Source organism: Falco naumanni, chromosome 7 (genome assembly GCF_017639655.2).
Source record: "Falco naumanni isolate bFalNau1 chromosome 7, bFalNau1.pat, whole genome shotgun sequence".
Taxonomy (NCBI): Eukaryota; Metazoa; Chordata; class Aves; order Falconiformes; family Falconidae; genus Falco; species Falco naumanni.
Window position 1 is genome coordinate 6,155,998 of NC_054060.1, and position 19,748 is coordinate 6,175,745.

General features: G+C 46.6%; 1 protein-coding gene across 3 annotated transcripts in view; it reads left to right on the plus strand.

The window, feature by feature from the left end:
• IGDCC4 (immunoglobulin superfamily DCC subclass member 4) overlaps positions 1-19,748 on the plus strand; it is a 94,545-nt gene that overhangs the window by 18,641 nt on the left and 56,156 nt on the right. For all 3 annotated transcript variants that reach the window (XM_040602081.1, XM_040602083.1, XM_040602082.1), the window contains exon 2: positions 16,310-16,639. In XM_040602081.1, the coding sequence (XP_040458015.1) occupies positions 16,310-16,639 (330 nt within the window). The remainder of the gene's footprint in view (positions 1-16,309; positions 16,640-19,748) is intronic.

The window sequence follows — 19,748 nt, forward strand, 5'->3', positions numbered from 1 at the left end:
AGGATGCAAAGTAACATACAAGTTGCCGTTTCTGCCTCTGGGGTATTCTCAGTGTGCCTTGCTCTGAGGATCCTGGGGGGCATATTTCACTGTTTAGGACTGCCCTGTGATTTGTTTCCCAGTGCATTGGAGAGTGCTTATTTCTCTTTCCTTGGCACTTGAGGGTGATAGAAAGGTGTCAGAGGATGGGAAGCCCTGCATTTCAGCTAAGACTGCTGGTACAACAGTGTTGTGAACAGCAGCCTCATTGGAGTCGCCTTCTTGCAGCACTGCCAAGCTTCAAGACCTTTGAGAGGAGGTGGGACCGGAGATGGGGACAGCCCGGTGATGTGCTTGGATTGTTGTGGCAATGGCAAACAGCTCTTGGGGACGGATCGGCATTCACTGCAGCAGATTGCTGGGATGGTTTGAGACTTGGCTACTTAGAGCTGCTTGTCCCTGTGGTAGAGGGTACCAGCTTGATAATACAGGTAGCAGGAGCAAGTGTGTGTCTCCCTCTTCCATCGCTGCCCTGAGCAAGGCATAAACCTCTGTTCGTCAATGTTCACGTCCTTTTGACCTACAGGTACTGGGTTAGTTGCAAGCTAGTGCACTGCCTGAGCAGATGCACACTCAATTTAGTAGCTTGCTTAGAAATAAGTATCAGCAAAATGTCAGAGAGGTTAGGCTCATTACTAGATCTCATTAATTTTGTGGAATACCCTGTAGAGACTAGTAATATTCTTATTCTGTTGGTGTATATTAACGTATATGATAGTTGTATGATTGTTATTAATAATTATGGTAATAAGCTTTTTTTCATAGATAACAGTCAAAATGGATATTCAGAAGTCCCTGTAGGTACTTTTGAATCACAGTTGATGGACACGAAGGTGCTGGTGTGTGTACAATGTGGTGAGAAATGCCTGTTTTCTGCCTGGGAGTAGTGTGAGCCGGGAGGCTAGATTTCACAGGTACAGTTTAATGTGTTTATCTGTGCTAGCTGGTTGGTTCAGACAGTTTGGGTCAGGAAGTTCCTATGCTTTTAGCTGGAAATTACTGTTCTCTACCCTGGCATTTGCTGCCACTCAGCAGAAGCACAGTAATTTGATGTTTGCATGCTCCTATGCTATTGCAGTGGTGCTAAAGTAAAAGGACATTGCTTAAGTCACCTTCAGCCTAAAGCATCAGTTTGGAGAAGCCCATTCTGCTTTGCCTTGTAGAAAGGATCTGCCAGTGGTAGTCTCATCGGGGGGGTGTCCTTTCGTAAAGCGCGCTAACTCCAGGCTTTTCAGATTACTACCCTAGATGAGATAAAGCTCTTGATTGTGCATGTTATGTTTGCCTATATAGCTGCTACCCTACTAGGCTAAATCTTGCCATTAGTTATAACAGAAAACCAGAGAGTGCTCTGATTTTTAGAACTCTAAGATACCTGGAGCTTGAGAGGTTCTGGATTAAAATGTGTTCTCCTGTTTTCTTAAATACAAAAACTGCTAACAAGCACATGGAGACACACAGTGATTACAATACAAGGTTGGCTCAAAGGGTACAGTTCTTGATTTATTTGAGAATATTACCCTGTGGCATATCTGAAAGCCAGATACAGGGTGACAAACCAGCATGATTACGATGAAGTAGTAATATTCAGGATTGTCCAAAGACAGATTGACTTTTCAAGCCAGCTTTTACTGATGCAAATTGTCAACCACTGTGTTGCAATAAAGAAATAACTAAATATAAAGTGCTGACTCGTAAAAGGGAGTCATCTAAAGTGCTTTGTGTTGCAAGATTTCACGAAAATGGTTTTGAAATGTTCTGCTGCATTCACCTGACAGAGAGGCCAGTTCTGCCAGCTGGCAGGTGCTCTCAGCAGTGCATCATCCTGGAGATGTTCAGGGTGGAGTGTGTGAGCTAGAACATCCCGTCCATCTCACGGGGGTCAAAATAGGATTGTTCCCAGTAGTGTCTTTTTGAAAAAAATAAATAATTTTTGAAAGGCTTTGTCCAGTGCCAGGTATAAAAGTCTTCAGCTTGATTTTTGGTCTCTTTTTATCTGGGCAGCAGTTCTACACTACTATCATGCCTGGCAGGGTGATGGCTCCCTAAAATGTATCTTGGGGTTCCTGGTCTGTATGATCAATGCAAATTGTGTTCAGTGAATGTCTCTTTCATTAAGTTCATATTCCAAGATATAAAGAACATTTTTCTTCCTTCCTAGTGTGACCCCGTTGCTCTGTGTTGTAGTTACCTTGCATCTGGTGCCCAGTGTTACAACTCCTTTTCCCGCTATGAATTGCTCTTTATGCTGCTTCCATTGTTATCCTTACCTGGTTTGGTTTTTTGTGGGTTGTTTTTGTGGTTGGTTTGTTTTTTTTTTTATAGCCTGCATTAAATTTGTGCACTTTTAACAGCAAGTATCTTGGGCTTGATTTTTATTTTGTATTTGTGAAGCATCCATTACAGCTTTTCCTTGATCTTCAAGCAAGACCATCCCAAGCAAAATAATGCAACCTGCAGTCCTTATCCTGCCAAAGCTTACGAGATTCTGATTTCCCTGATTTTTGCCAAGACCCTGCTGGGCTGGGTCAGAAAGGTGAATTCAGATGCCACCCAGCTTCTCTAGAACTTTGTTTCCAGCTTCAATCCTTGCATCCTTTCCCCTCAGTCTAATTAAAACCCGCTGTAACAAATGCTGTGAAGCCAGCTGCCATGCTTTGGCAGGTAGCAAACGCAGGGCAGTGAAACCTCCAGCTAATCCATCCATGCTATGAAGTCATAAGAATCTTGTTAATTTTTAAAAAGCCCTTGATGCCCACTAATCCAAATCAATTTTCATTTCTTTCATAAAGTCATGCTTCCATTTAGGCTTCAGCTAAGAATTACAGCTAATTTGTTCGATTTTATAACAGTATAATTGAAAAAGTGATTTTAATGTCCTGGCAACCATATTCCCTTTCTTCGGTTGTTAATGAAAGAATCCATTAAAGTTAAATGATTTGGGCACAGATTCAAGTTGAATCGCCTGAATATTCTAGGGGAGTGTTTCTGACCATCTGCTGCTCTGTCATTGGCGTTTGTGTTGTAAATGGGACTGAGAGAAGGACTTCACAGGTCTTGTTCGAACCATTAAGCATAAAATATCATTTTAATTTTCTGATCTCAGTGTAAATAGTGGAAATACTCCAGAGAGTTGGGACTGTTCTGGTCTGTGGTATCCTCTGCTCATAAATATCGCTCCTGAGCTTTTCAGGGGATCTTATGGCTATTTGTATTGATTAGAGTACATCATTCAGTGGCGTTTTGTAAGTTCCTTTTAATGACAGGCGAGGCAACTGGAAGCAGAGCCTGTGAAGGAGAAAGTGTATGTGATAGAGAAGTGTTTCTCCCGCTGCCTTGAGTCACACTCGTTGTTTCCGTCTGGTTGCAAATGGAGCAGTGCGTCCTGGCGCAGGGCTGGTGAGCGTGAACAGGGACAACTAATAAATTAGAGCAGCTGTTGTCATCACCTTCCTTCTTTGCATATTGCCGTGGTGGGTGATTTAGGGCTGCTGGGCCAAGCTGACACTTGGAAGCACAGGCCTTGTATACCCCAGCAGAGTCAAAGGGCTCACGTCCTCCTTTCCCTGTCACATGCTCTTCCTCTTTCCGTTGCTGCCGAGCCTTCTTGCTGTCCTTGGTGACACGCAACGTGGCTGACGTCTGGGAAGCAAAACAGACAGTGAACTGGGTCATGAAATCCACTGGCGATGGCTCTGGCTCTCGTTGGGTTTGAGCCCATGCCCTGGAGGTGGATGAGTCTTTGGGTTCTCTGTCAAAGCTGGAATTGTGTCCAACTTGTTAAGGATAGCTCAAGCAGCCATCTCTGCATTGTGACCTCAGGCTGCTTATCACAGGGCTAATAATTACCCACTTGGCCAGGGTGGCTCTCCATCCCCCTTTCAAGAGCCTTGCTTACGGTGTGAACAAAAGAAAATAAAATTACAGGTGGTGTTTTTCTTTGGAAATTACAAAGCATAACCCAGGTTTCTGGCGGCCTTTAAAATGGGGGAGGGGCAGGATATGCTCAGTCAGTTTGCTCCAGAGCTTTACCTTGCGTTTTGCATATAGGAGCTTGAGTTGCAAAGGCTGAAGTATTGTCTGGTAGAGAGGATGGGATTTATTGGCTTGGAAGATTGGCTGCTAGTTTGAGACCTGCCACGGAGACACTGTTTCATTCCTGTGTGCCTTTACTTTTCCCAAGGTTTGAAATTGAGTGTGATGAGTTCTCCCCCCGCCCCTGGCTGGTGAGAAATACTTGCTGTTGGAGCTGAACATTTTTCAGTTTAACGTGTCTATATTTGTATCTTTGGAATATACAAACCCATTAACCGAGGGGGAAGGAGTTACAAAATATACTTAGAGTTTTAACTGTAGCCCGCAGGTGAAGGATCTTTTGTGTATTTTATTTGGTAATATTAGTTTCTGGTTAAGTGACTATTCTCAAGAGGCCTGATACTGAAACTTGTATCATATTGCATACTTTTAGCTTTCTCAGGCGTGGAGAGATGAAAGTATATCCTAAAAATATGCTAAACTTGAACTATTTAAGTGCAAAAATAGGTAACATTGTAAGAGGAGATGGTGTTTCAGACTCCCTGTGTGGTTTGCAGATCAAATATGTGTATATGATGCATGAGATAAAATCAGAAATTTCTACATCTAACAAAAGCAAAATGATTTGGTTTCCTTTCCAACATCAGTGAAAAATGCAGGAAGTAGTTATGTGTTTAAATGTTGTCCATGAAATCATGCAAATCTAAGCCAGTCATTTTAGCGTGATGTAGTCCTTTAAAATGGCAAATATCAGGCTTATTCAGCTCAGACCACTGCTCAGCAGCAAAATTACAGTCACTACAGCAAATGGGCCTTCTAATGTTAACACCAGCAGATAACAAAAATAGCATTTAATAACTTTCATTAGAGTTAGTGTTTCTAGGGCTTTGGGGCTTTGCTCTTTCAAATAATTTACATAATTTGCAGGTACAAGCTGCTGTGCCAGACTGTCCATCTGATTCTGTCTCTGATCAGAGCATATTAATGCACTTGTTTGATGGTCTGTTACCAATAATTACCTTGGATTGCATTAGGAGCATTTCCAACATTGCATCTGGTCTGTATTTTTCACTAAGTGTATTTCAGGGCCCAATTACAGGACTCTGATGTGTTATTGTTCCAGTGCGCTTGTTCAAGCTTGTAATTTTAATATGCTTCTACACTGTAAATTTATGAATGCAAACCCAAAGCTCTGTCCTGAGTTCCCCATGCATCCTGCGCTTGCAGCAGTTTCTGCAGAGATAAGTCTCAGCTGCTTCTCATCAGCTTTTTACGAAGGGAAGGATGACAGCTAGGAGATGGAGGCTTCCTCAGAGATGTTCACAGGGCAAAGGCTGAAGTTCAGTGTGCTTGGTGTGGACCAGGTGGGAAAGGGACAGAAACAGCTCAGCCCTCCCTGGCTCAGGTAGTATGGGATCTTGTGAAGACTTTTTTCAGCAATTTCAGTATTTAAGTCACTTTGACATTAAATAAGCATCCTTCAGTGCAAGGGAGGCTTGCTGTACCCAGGGGCAGTTCTCCCTGTTCTGCTCTCTGTCGTGCGAGACACCCTGGAGAGAAGACCTGAAAAAGGCTGAGTGTAACACGTCTAGATTTTGGCCTGCTCTAGACTTCATCGGCTGTTTCAGAAGCCTTTCTGGGGTCAGAGACGAGAAAATACAAAGCCTTAACCTTTGTGAAACAGTTAAGCACTTTACCATTATGATTGCCATTGACAGTTCAACATGATGAATAAATTATTACTACTTTTGATTTGTTTCATCTTTCTGGACCATTTGTTTGCAGGGGATACATCAGAGAAACACACATCTCGGTGAAACTGAGCTCAGTCTTGAGAACTGGTTTTGTGTTTATCCCTATCTGCTAGGCATCATCTGTAGATACAGATAAAGGTGTTTGGGCAAACCTGATGCTTCTACAGAAGTATGAGAACATGTAGTCCTTCCAGGAAACCAGCTGATAACTGGGTTGGGGTCTCCAGGCTTACATGAACCATGGGTTGGTGGCTCTGGTGGTCTTGGGTGGCTGAAATGAGCAGCTGCAGTTCCAAGTTCAGCGTTGGGAACATCAGAAGTATCTTTATAAATACTTAGGTGGGGACCTTTTCAGCCGTTTTATTTCCTTGATGCCTGGTATTTTATATTTATACACAAAGATATTCAGGGCTTTGACAGCCTTTGCTTTTATCTAAGCGAATCTAGTCATTAACCTCTCGTTGTGGTTTAACCCCAGCTGCCAGCTAAGCACCATACAGCTGCTCGCTTGCTCAATTCCCTCACAGTGGGATGGGGGAGAGAATCAGAAGAGTAAAAGCGAGAAAACTCATGGGTTGAGATAATGACAGTTTAATAGGTAAAGCAAAAGACGCGCATGCAAGCAAAGCAGAACAAGGAATTAATTCACTACTCTCCATTGGCTCTCAGGTGTTTAGCCATCCTCAGGAAAGCAGGACTCACATAACGGGAAGACAAATGCCGTAACTCCAAATGTCCTCCCCTTCCTCCTCAGCTTTATATGCTGAGCATGACATGGTACCCTTTGGTCAGTCGGGGTCAGCTGTCCCGGCTGTGTCCCCTCCTAGCTTGTGCACCACCAGCCTGCTTGCTGGTGGGGTGGGGTGAGGAGCAAAAAAAGCCTTGACTTTGTGTAAGCACTGCTCAGCGGTAATGAAACCATCTCTGTATTATCAATAGCTTCTAGCACAAATCCAAAACACAGCCTCATACTAGCTACTATGAAGAAAATTAACTCTATCCCAGCCCAAACCAGCATGCCTGTTTACCTTAATTATGGCTTTAGATAGTATCGGTCTCTTCAGGTGTGACCTATAAACAGTGATGTGGCATTGCATGTGTTTTAGATTATGCTTCTTTCATGCTGCCCCTTCTGTTCTCTTGTTTTTAACTGGGGGTCTGAACAGAACAAAGGCAAGAAGCTCTTGCCCAGCACTGTTTTTCAGGGGGAGTTGCATTCAGAGCATGCTACAACTGATCAATAAATTGTGATTAATTTACCTTTTCAATGGAAGGGCTTTGTATACATGTGAAGATATAATAGTGCACCACTATGAAGTGAATGGGTTGGATCGATGTTCTGAAGCCACAAAGATGTTAGATGCAAAGCTCTATAATTAAGTGAAGTAGAGCTGTAGGAAGGGTATTTTTGTGCATGCTGCCTCCACTGATCTTGTTGCAGTAACTGAGTTCCCTTTTGACCTTTCCAGGGATGCACAGCTCACCTGCTTGAACAGATACCGTTGATAGGACTCAAATGTGTTTGCTCCCTTGTGACACTTTGCTCATGACCCTCCTAAAGCTTTAGAGCAACGCATGTCATCCTGAGAGCATATTACAAAGTACTTCTGTCTAAAATGCAGGTCTAGAGTTGTCTGTAGCTGTTGAGGCTGGCCTAGGCTACGGGATGGCCAAGCCCATGCTCAGCAGCCAGCTCCAGGGCGTTTCCACGGGACTGTGCATGGATAGAGCTGAGCTTGGCCTGGCAGTGCCCATCCTGGGTCCTGGTGTGTACCAGGACATGAGGGGCACTACAGGGCTCCTGAGCCCGCACTGGGGAGTGACCATGACACTGCACGCTCCTTCCATGCAGTGGGTCTGTGCTGGCTGTGAGGGGATCGCTCCTGCTGTGGCCTCGTACATGGCTCCTTGATGTGGGGACAGTGTGACAGTATTTTGAGTGCAGTCTCTTGCTGCACGCAGTGCCGGCCTGGCACCCAGCTGCTCGTGAAAGGCTGGGATCTGCTTAGTGACAGAGGATGATCTGAGAGTCCCTTGCTGCCAGCTGGATAAATATTCTTGCAGCAGTGGGAGACGTTGCATTATTAAATAAACCATCTAGGTTGCTTATATGCAGAATTAGGATAAGCCCCGCTTCCTACGGGCGAGCGCTGCTCAGTGCTGAAACCACTCTGCTGTGTGTGGATATCGAGTGTTAATAAAATGGTCTTTCTGGCAGCCCTGGAGATAGTTTTAGGAGCCTTCTGTTCCAGAGAGGCTAGTGGAGACTGAAGGCGTAACTTTCTTATTCTTAGCTTGTTCGTGTTGCCAATACAAGGTGGAAAGTTCCAGTAACATCTGGTAACTGGGAAGGGAATGTAGGGATCTTGACCCCTTCATCTCACAGGCCTCATTACAGCTGAGTGGAAGAATGTTTTCTGTTTTATTGTGCTGTGGGGAGGCTGAAGACCTAATGCACAAGGGAGCTGAGGTGCTCAGCTTCTCTTTAAGCCTCGTGTTCTATAGAGATCACGGGAGTGGGGTGCTCCTACCCCAGAGCTCCTGTGGTTCTGCTTTCAGTGCTGATGTTGCTGAGCACCCAGAATGCAGACTTTGTCAGAGACCTCTGTCCAGATTTCTTTCTGGGTCATCACTTGCCAAGTGCAGTTGCCCTAAAAACAGGCTGAGACCAAGCTATTGACTTTTAATTGTCAATGCATAAGTTTCCAAGAAGAAAGAGGGCTTTGTGTTGCTTTAATGGGGACACAGTGAAGTATAGTTGCTCTTTGAATTAGACAATGAGAAAGTAAAGATTTTCTGCAGCTCTAAGAGTGTCTGAAGAGCATCGGCAGAAGGTTACATTGAGCAGAACAATGGCACAGTAGTTGGCTTGCTGAGAGGTAGGAAAACCCTTTGGAAGTAATAACTCCACTTTTCTTCAGTAGTGTTCACTCCCGATTAAATGAGATTAATTGTGCTGTTGAGTTCCACAAGTTCAGCGTCCAAAATAAATACATAAATTAAGACAGGCAACAGTGCAAAGGCTCAACTGCAGTTTGAATTCCTGCCACCTCCTGTGGGATGTGGAGGGGAGAGAGGAGCCCTTTCCTCTTACTGCCTGATATCCTGCAGAACACACACAACGACCGAACGCTCTGCTCGCCTTCCCTGAGCTGCTTTCCTTGCTCCTGGGAAGGTTTTCTTTGGCTGGAGCTCTGCAAGGTGCACAAGCCAGTTCCAAAGCGCCAGATGTGTGTGGAATAGGAAACGCGCTGGCCAGGCTCCAGGCTGTGGGACCTGCAGCACAACAGCGGCTCCCCAGGAAAATCTCTGGCTGCCAAAATCTAAAGTGATGTCAGCTCTGGAAGTGTGTCAGATTAAAAACCCTTGTACTTTGCTCTCTGTGAAGTATTAATCTCCCAAGGCCTGTGCTGTAATGGGTCCTGTCTGGCTCGGCGCAACTTTATTTGTTTTGGGCTGGAAGTGTTGGAGGGTTTTCGCGTGAAGGCACTGGAAGCTGTCAGTGGTTTAGCTGCTTTGGGTTGAGTGCTGCCCTTGAGTTGATCCTGGGGCCTCCCCTGCCTTGAAGAGAAGGTTTAAGCCTTGTAATTGCCAGGTTGGATGTTTGTAGGAATGATTGTGCCTCGGGACCTTGTATGTGCCTAAATCTCTTTGACTTCCCCCAGCTGAATCTGTTGAAGAGAAGATAGTGCGTGTCCCCAAATACTACCTTTCTGTCTGCCTTTGGGACAGCCTCTTTGGATGGTGGCATGGCTGGTGTCAAGGTTGTGGCCATGATGGAGAGCTGTTGAGACTGTCCTCACACCAGCCAGAGAAGAGCCTGAGCTGTGGTGTGTAACTAGAATGGGTTTATCTGCTGAGTTTACGGCAGCTCTGCGTTTGGAGCTGGGGCATATGCTGGCTGTCTGAAGCGGCATGGCAGTGCTGTGTATCCCCATGGTGATGTGCCATTCGGGAGCTGGCAGTAAGCTTGCTCATGGACCTTATTGAGGGATTATGGATCAGATGATTCCAGCTGTGCTAGGTGCTGTTAAAAAAAAAAAAAAAAAAAAAAAAAAAAGGCAGCATAGATACGCCAGTGCTCAGAAAGTAATGACTTTTGGTTTATGCCTGTATGTTTTGCTTTTAAAGTAATTACTAAAACACACCTCGTCCTCTTCCAAACAAAGCCATTTGTCTCCTGTTGAACAGTAACCTTTTATTTGCTTGTGCTGTGTAACAGAGCTCAAGGACATGTTTACTGCTGATAGCCAAAATGTCACCAGAACAAGCATCTCCCTTGTCTAGGTCTTCCCTCCTTGATTTAAGTGGTTAAATCCCAGGGAAGGGAAATAATCCTATGTACAAGGAGACAAAGGTGGTTTTGTGCTGTTATCAGCCATGTAGTATGAGCTCCCAACAGATCTATGGGCTCTGAGGGTCTTGCCTCTGACCAAGTAATTGCATTGTCAGGAATCTGTCAAACTTCATTGTATTGCTAGCTCAACGCTTCACCTGGTTATTTATGGTTTTGAAATTACAAAACCAAGAGAACTCATTCTTTTTTCCCTTTGCTCAGTGGTAAGTTGGGCTATTCCTGCCTCTGTTTGGTGTTGGGGAGAGGAGATGATAGGAGTGGTCTTTGGCTGTACGTTGAGATGTGTGATTTGGGAAGGGAGACGTTGGCTGGTTTAACATGGATTTTCAGATGCCTGCTTTGGGGCTGGAATGCAAGCCTGCTGCTGCCAGGGGCTGTGCTCCCATTGAGGGCAGAGGACAGCTTCATGCCTTGAAGATTTTACAACCTTTGTTCATCTGAAACGCCCTGTTTTTTATACTACTCAACAGGAGACTTTTTAATTTACTTCACTGGGCCTGGACGCTGGAGATGGCTGGCTGGCTGATGGAAGTAGGAAACAGATGGGAGAAAAAGAATAATTTTTCTCTGGGACTGTTTTTGTGCATAACGTAGCCTGGAGGTTAGCAACACAGGAGAGAGTAAAAAACCCCTGCAGAGCCTGGGTCAGAAAATATAATTTTCACGGGAACAAGATGCTTTTAACTTGCTGCATCAAAGACCATCCATTTTGGGGCACGCTCTACCTTTGAATACATCTGCATTCTCCCAGAACTCTGTGTATATGAATGCACGTGCATGTGGTAAATATCTACATGTAGGTGTGTATTTGCACATAAGTTTATAATCTCAAAGCTGCTGCTGTTCTTGGAATAGTTTGCTGGGCTTAGTGGAGTTTAGTATGAACTGTGCTGGTTACCTGGGTCTGGGATGGACACAGACTGTGCTGTTCCTCTCTCCTTGCAACTCACCACTCTGGTTTTCCCCCTTTTCCCCCAGAGAAGTGTTTTGAGATGCTCCCAGTTGTGTTGGGTTGTTTCTGGGTAGTTGGTAGACAGGTGGTTTTGTGTGCTGTGATGTAAAAGCCCGCTTTGAATGTATATGTGAAGTTGTCCATTGAAGGGCAGTGCTGCACAGGATTCCCTGGCCTCCCTTTAGAGATCCATGACCTGGACAGTTACAGTTCTGCTGGGTGTTGATGCTTGAAACTACATCTAGGAGGAGCTGAAGGCAAAAAGCTCTCCGGCTCTAAAGCACAGGTCTGTAGCTGAAACACCTGCCTTCAACCGGTATGTGAGAAGACCTTCCAGCTTCTGACTCGGAAGCCCACCTGCATGTTATCGTTGTCTGTTGGAGTAGCTGTGTTTGCTGTATGAGGCAGGTGGCTGTTCCTTGTCTTCACTCCATTCATTACAGCTTTATCTGCAGCAGGTAGGAGGGTGAAGGTGAGCAGGAGGCTGGGCGAGGATGTGGCTGTGTGTTTAAACAGGGTCTTATCCATTCCTGTCACTATATGATGAAGAATGGAGGTTGGAAATAGTCGGCAGCTTCTGTAAGCACTTAACGTTCCTGATTTCATTTGTCTTTGATCTCACTTGGACAAATTTTACTCTCTTCTGATCCTTTCCCTTGAAGGAGCTTTTATCTCATTGTCAGGCTTGCTAATTTAGTACAGTGTTTTGAACCAGACCTCCTCCTATGTTTCCAGACACTGGAAAGTATTTTTTTCCTTAATCAAGGAGTGTTTATATGGTTGTTTGAACATCGTAGGACAAGAGTCATAGTGGGGCTTTTTGCAATGCCAGGGCTGGGTCTTGGGCCCTGCTGCTCCAACCTCTGTACGTGCAAATGGCCTGTCCCCAAAAACCTGCAGTATTTTGGGGCCAAAAGGGTGGGAAGGAGAGCTGGATGATTCAGGACAGGTCAGAGCAGCCTGATGTTGCTTGGGGGCTTCATTTACCCAGCTGGAAGCCTTCCTAGGCCGCATTAAGTGACAGACAGCGATGGGTTATCACGTGTGTTTGACCTGGTCATGGTCTTCTGCCAGGTGCTTGGTTTGAGCTCTGAGGGTTGTGAGTACATCTGGGTTTTTATGTGGCTTTTGGTCTAGAAACACTTTCGGTGCTCCTCAAATAAAGAGCAGTAGTTTGAGTATGGTCACAAGCTCTCACCATCACGTGGAGCCTGCATTGCTTGGTGATGCAGTAGGCACTTGCAAGTAGAAATACACTGATACCCTGGGGGCTGGTTGCTTGTCAATGGTTTCTGCTGTTACTGGATGGATTATGTGGTGGGAACAGGTTTCCAGAAAAGGAGTAACTATTGGTCTTTGAAGATGTTGTGCAATCATGTGTTCATTGGTGTGAACGTATGAAAGAATGAGACCTCCTTGGGTCAATAGCCAGGGAGATGGTATTGTCATGACCAGCTTAGCAAGCGCACCAAATATTGATGATGGACACAGACCACTCTGGTTGCTGGTGGAGGATCCTTTGCTCCTGGTGTTGATATGTTCCTTGGTGAGTGTGCTCCTGAGCTGTGGCAGAACAGTCACCTGTGAGGTCCAGACTTCAAATGTATTTCCCTTCAATGGTCTTTTCTCCTCTCTTGGTATAGCAGAAAGAGACCTGAACCAGGTTGTTGGGTTTGGTGTGGGTGAGCTCTGCAGTCCAGCACTGAGTTTTGTAACTGGCCCTTTTTTTCCTCTAACATACCAGCCAGAAGCTTGGATCCAGGTGGGTTTTGGCTTTGGGGAAAAGAACTGTGTGATATTTAGGGATATAGAAACATCATCACATGTTTTCATCATCACATGTTTTTAAAAAGCAAATACTTCAGCTGTGATGCAAAGTGTGGAACTGTCGAACTGTCTGTTCTTACTCTGCTGCAAGCAGGTTGAGTTGATTTTTAAGGGATTGAAGTTTCAGAGGCTGGTAATTGCTTCTTACCGACCTGGCTGGCGTGGGAAGCTGCACTGCAGATCTCTGCTCTATTCCTGGCTGCCTGAGCTTGCGAGCTGTCCCCTTGCGCTTCACCTTTTGAGGAGGAGTAGTATTTTCAGCAAAATGCCTTTTTAATTGCTGTCTGAAGAAAATCGAAAATAGGACAGATATACAGGCCATTTCCCCAAGTGATGAACAGGAGTGCCTGGCACGGAGCAGGAGCCTGTGGAGAATGTAAAGACAGGAGGAGATCCCGTGTGTGTGTGTGGTGGCAGAGGGCACATGGGATGCGCAGCGTGCAGAGCCAGCCCACATGGCCATGCCCACCCAGCCCTGCTGTGTTACGGGAGGGACGGTGTTGAAGGAGGGTAAGAGTAGCCACAGGCATCATTGGTGCCCATAATGCTGGTGCTGCACAAGAGCTGTCCAAGATGCACTGATGTGTCGCTGCTGGCAGTGATGTGTAAAGAAGGGGTTGAGGGGAATGATGCAAAGAGAAAGCTGGAGCCATCGGCTAAGGGGACTGGCTTGCGACTTGAGTTAATTCCTTGTTTCCTCAGTCTCTACTTGTGTTTCTAAAGACAACAAATTTAAGGAAGGGCAAAGGTTTAAGACTTTAGCCAACAAAGTTTCAACATCTTCTGAAATAAGCTCTGCATCACATGCCTCAGCCTTTGCCTGAGCAGCCCTGCCTCCCTGGAGGTGGTGTATACACACAGGCTGACTAATCTCCGTGTGACATGCTGCCAGGAGCAGCTGCTATGGGGAGAGATGCCTTCAGAGAAGTGTCTGGGTTGCTGCACCTCCGTGGATGGGGGTTCTCACCACAGCATTCTCACCACACCACTCATGGCTCTGAGTGTGCCTCCTCAGCTGAGTTTTTCCCAGCCTCAGACTGTTAAACCTCTCCTGTGTTTGGCCATGTCACCTTCTGCAGATATATTTGGTGTTAATTTGCTTTGTGCTTAATTTCTCCCTATTTCATACATATTTTTTTTTTGTATTGGCAGTCTTGAATGGAAGGCTTCCAGAGGCAGTGTCTTCCCCGAGCATTTGGGGCAGTCTTTCAGCTTCATGTTGCTCTACTTCTAACCTCCTGTGGAACCAGCGAGTGAGTTCTGTAGCTTGCGGTGATCCTCAACGGACTCATCTTCCCAGGGAGACATGAATGGGCAGAATTGCTCTTTCAGGATGGCATTTGGTAACAGTTCATGGGTAGTGGCATTTGTCAGCTTGCTCCCCGGCCTGAGGAGGCTGGGCAGCAATTAACTTGCTAGGGCTGTGCTGGCTGAAAAATCCAGAAATCACATTGAGGTGTGTGCAGGTCTGGAGCTCAGCGACATCTGTTGCTTCTTGCTGTGCCTTCTTCCTGCAGGGTGTGAGTTAGCAGCACAGTGGAAGCATCTGTGTGGGAAAGCCCTAAATCCAGGGACTGGCAGACAGCTCTGTGTTGGTGGCAGCTACCACTTTGTCATGGAGCACGGTGCCTGGCTGTTGTGCTGGCTGCGTAACGTGGTGTGAAATGGGCATCTCTGCATCCTGCGGGTGTTTGGCTTTGGGGGCTGGGGGACTGTTGCCTGCACGTCCTAGTGAAGATGGTGGTGCTTGAGGCAGGGTCTGTTCTGTCCAGTGACAATGACGATCAACAGGCAGCAGACAGGTAGGATACTTGTGCAGCCTCCTCGTCACTGAAGGGACATAGCTGGCCAGCATCAAGTTCTGGGTGGTCATTCTGCAAACCAGCAGTGATGGCAAACCTGACAAGTTCCCATCCCTGCAGGCTTGGGTGGGCACCGAATGAGACCCATGCGTGGGCAGGGTTAGGCCCTTCCTTTCAGGGGCACCTGCAGGTTCCAGCACATGCCTTGAAATAATTCCATCTCCCTGCATGTGTAATTTTGCATGTCATTGCCCCTAATTGCGTGCTTAACACACACTCTTTTAGAATGCAGCCCTTTTATCAGCAGTAGGTAGTAGCAGGTTTAATAGGGTGTTTGAATTCCTATAAAATTAATCTGTAGCCTTCTGCGATAGGAGACGGGCAGGGAGCCATGTGGTTCATATCCAGTGTTGATAAACTTGTTATAGAGGCAGGAAACATTTCTGATTGGAGCAGTGACAAAATAATTTGGAGCGGAGCCATAAAAAGAGTGGATGGTGATGGTTTGAGCACAGCGGAGATTGAAATTGCTGGTGTGTGGAAGCAGCGCTGCCAGCTAACATTGACTTAGTGTCTCTGGAGAACTCTAATGGCAAATGCATTTTATTAATGACAATATTCTTTTAAGAAATGCTGAGCCTTGTTTCAGAGGTGGAGCTCTCCTATGAGTAACGTAGATTTGGAAATCGGCCAGACCAAGACCTGTTCAGCTTAGCTTCTACTGGTCACTGCTCTGGCCTCCAGCTGCAGCAGGCAGGTTGACTAAGGGCATGTTCTGGGTACTGTCTGCTTGCAGCTGGAATATCCTTTTCTAGTGCAGAAAATGTATAGCTCCATTCTCATTCTGAATTTGCCTATATGGGATAAAAACGCTCAGAGACAGCAGGTCACATTTTTAGCCGTTCTTTTGTTGTCTTTCCTTTGAAATTAGTTTCCCAGTACATGAACATCAGTGGGAGATCTGATCTTTCTGGAGTCCCAGCTGGGTGTGAGCTCTTACTGCCAGCTCCCCCTGAGGGGGAACTGCTCCAACCAAGTTGTGATCGTTGGCAATGGTGTACCAAGCTGGGCTTGAATACCTTTATTTGCACTTAGTTGTCTGGTGGGGGTTGATCAGCCTTGGAGGAGGCTCTGGTATGCAGGCAGGTGAAGGGGAGCCATTGCTTGTCATGGGCAGCCATGGCAGGTTGTGGCCCTTACTGCTTCTTCTGTACTTGCTCTTGCTGTTGCCATTCACTTGACCTTCTTCCAGTTTTTCTTTTCTTGAATCCAGCATGGAAAAAGCAAGTGTGAATGGAAGGAGTGGCTGCTGGGTACAGTGTGGGATGGCAGAAATGATGCACGTTGTGCAGCCCTGGGGCTGTGCGATGGAGAATGCAGTGCACAAATGTCATCTGAGGTGGCTGGTCACCTAGCAGGGCTGAATTTCACCTGTTATCTCTAACCATATTCATGGAGAACTGTGCATCCTTTGCTGTGTAGAACTGGGATGTGATTAACCAAGGAAAGCAACCCCCACTGCTATGCTGTCTTTTCTTTGCAGGGAGGCTGTTGGAAGGGGATTCTCTGGAGCTAAGCTGTAGTGCTGGGCCTGCAAAGGTGATACTGGAACCAAACCAAGTAGTCATTTTGGACTGTAACTTGGCCCCTGTTGAGCAGGTGATTAACATCACGTGGAAGAAGAATGGATTTCCATTAGTGGAGCAGGAACATCTCCACGTGCTTCCAAATGGATCACTCTTCATCTCATCCCAGGCTGTGGCAAAGGACAGTAAATATCCTGAGAGGGATGGTGCTGAGGGTAATTACTCCTGCGTGTCTTACAGCTCCCTAGGGGCTGTCACCAGTCAAACGGCTGCAGTCAGATTTTCAAGTAAGTGTTGGTTGGTTTTTTTTTAATTATGTTAAATTTCCCCCCCCTCCTGGTACTCATACAGACCATCTGCCTCCCAGAGAATTAGAGATAATGTGTTTATGAAGTGAAATTCTGTTAATGATGTGTAGGTGGGATTTGGGATAGTCCACAAATAAGCAGTGGTGTCTTTCTCTTATACCACTGTTAACGTCTTGTGTAACTCTCCCAGGTAAGTGCCATCAACCATGAATTAAAAACAGGACCCTCCTCACTCTCCAAAAGATAGTGCTTGTTTTTGCAGAGAACTCAACACTTCACAGCCCTGAGTGCAGGTACCCTCTGCCTGGGAAGGTGGCTGTAAGGGTCTGGCTAAGGCTGCGATGGGCTTGTTGCCCCAGTGATGTAGATAAGAAGCACTGCCCTAAATCTGTGAGCGCTGGCTGAAGCCAAGGGGCTGAGTGATGGGGAAGTGGTCGGGAGAAGGCACCCATTGCCTTTCCTCTGCATGAGTCTGCTCTGGATGATGTGTACAGGAGTGCGTCTGCATTACTTATGTGGGGACAGCGGGGAGGACTGGCAGTGTTTGTGATGGGGCCGCTTGCATTGGTGTGCTTTGTGCTCCCAGCTCAGCTGTGCTGGGCTCTTTGTGCTGTCCACACCCCAGAGGTGGCAGTGGATGGGCTCCAGCTCTGTGCAGAGCTGCCCTGAGCGAAGAGTGTAGATACACTGGTAAAGAGACAGTCAGGTGGACGAGTGGTCACTTGAGGTGCAAAATGGGCTGGAAACAAGCCAGGCTGTACTCAGGTGGTCTGAGTTTCCCCTTTGTCCCTGCTCTCAGCAGCTGCCTTAGATCTTAACAGGATTCTAGGGGCACCGACTGCTTTCCCCATTTGGAACAGCTTTAGTGTATTTGCATATGGCCTTATGAAAACGGTAAAGGCTGTGAACATAGCTGGGAACTGATGTACCAAAGGAGGCCTTGGGTTCTTTCGTCTTCTGCACTGGGAGGTCCTGACAGACAGGATGTTGGACGTCTCCCCTTCTGGTGGCTTTTGTTTGTGAAAGCTTAGCTCTGCCTTTAGTGCAGTAAGTAGCGGAAGAGCAGGAGCTTAATCTCTGGCAAAGCAACTTATCTGATGAGAGCCCAGGCTGGTGACCATAGTGAGCAGGAGTGTTGAGGCTTTCTATGTGCTTGGTGGAGCTGAGGGAGGTACCAGGGTCCCAGTGGGTACAGATGCACCAAATTACAGTTCCCAAACATGCTTTCTTAAAGCACAGTGCTGCTGATTTCAGGTGTGGGAGGAAAGTAGGTAAGCCGAAACAGTTTTACAATGCTTTGGTGCTAGTGAGCATGTCCCAGCATGGAAGGATGTGTCCAGCACCCTGCTTTTCAACCGTCATGCATCAGGAGAGAGCAGTGTGCTCAGGGCATCTTTGTCCATTAGCACGGTCTGAAACGCCTATAATGAGATCCTGTCCTCCCACAGAGACCAAACTAGACCATGGCACTGGATTTGTGCTCCCAGTCAACCTTCTACCGTTGTCCTTCTGTGTCTGACTAGCCTTGCCAGGCCCCCATGGCTATGCAGGACCCAGAGTTCCTGGCCCCACGGCTGCTTCTCCTCTGCCCTCTAATGCAAGTTACTGGGCTGCTCTTGTCCTTGACTTTCTAATGGTGCATTTGAGTGGTGTTGGCAGCACCAGAACTGCAAAAGGGGGCATTTAAACTGAAATGGGCAGGCAGGGCAGGGCAGCCTTTTCTGACACCTTTTCACTAATCTGAAGGTTCCTCTTCTGCAGCCCCAGCTGTTGGTGCTGGGCCTGAAGAGCTGAGCACAATGCAAGTGAGGAGCTGCTCAAATACTTTTCAGCCTGTCCTGCTGTCACAGGGTGGTCTGGTCTTGTGAGGACTTGGCAAAGCTCTCTGGAAGGAACTGAGAGCAAGTTCAACTGGAGGGCTGAAGGGAGGACATTGTAGCCCTGAGCAGAGAGGGTAGCAGCACTGGAAATGTGCTGTGGGTCTCATGCACCGGATTTGGCCATGCACATCAGCTCAGCTGCCTCCAGGTTACCACTGCTCTCTTCTGGGTTCCCTGGTGAACAGTCAGCACAGTTTGGGGAGGAGCATGGAGGTGACTTGGGGAGTTTGATGCTGAGCAAGGAACGTTGAGACCAGGGTAGAGCCAAGCAGCTGTAGCTCCCTCAGTAGCTGGTGAATGCAGTAGGTGCCATTGGGTTTGGTCAGATGTTCCCAGCAGGCAGAATTTACCTCATCTCAGCATGGTGCAAATCTCTGAACTCCAGGGGAAACTTCAGAAAATGAAGAGCAGCGTGCAGGCTAGAACAGACAGCTGTCTACATGAGTGTGTGGCTCTGCTTGGTGTCAGGACCGTCTTGTGAGGTGGATATCCCTTTATAACGGAAGAGATGAAAGAAAGGGCTCTTCAGGCTGTTTTTCATTTCGATCTTTGAGAACGACACTCCAAGATGTGACATTCCACAATCTGAACCGCTGAATCTTTGCTCAGTGTTCAAGAATAAAGTTCCTTTGTATTCAGGAATGGCTCCTGAAGATATTTCAAGTGTGTGAGTGCCAATAAATGATTCCTTGACCTATCAAACAGGTGAGGTTAAAAAATAATGCAAATACAGTAACAACTTCTCTCTGGTACCGTGGCTTATGTAAATGTTGATGGGTGCAGCTGCACAGCACACTATCAGGGCTGAGGTGCTTTTGCACTTGCTCAGAGCCATGTTAGGTGAAGATGCGGAGTGGATGTCCTAACACCCACTTCACACTGTGATGTGTTCAGCCTCTGCTGCCCCAAGCAGGGTGGTTCAGCTTTGGCCAAGCACGTATTTCAGTCTGTGAGCACTGTGCTATAGAAACTAGCACTCCTGATGGCAGGTGAAGCTTTTGCCAGATCAAGGGAAAATCTTTGACCTTTGCAACGTGTCCTGCTTTTACAGTCAGAAAATGTTTAGCATGTAACACCCACGGATTGCTGGTGACCCATCCCTCCTGTTCCATCCTTTTGGTGATTTGTAGTGCCAGATAAATTAGCTGGTTCCAGCCTTTCATTAAGCGAAGGGACCCCTGAGGGCTGAGAAGATGGTCGGGGGTCCT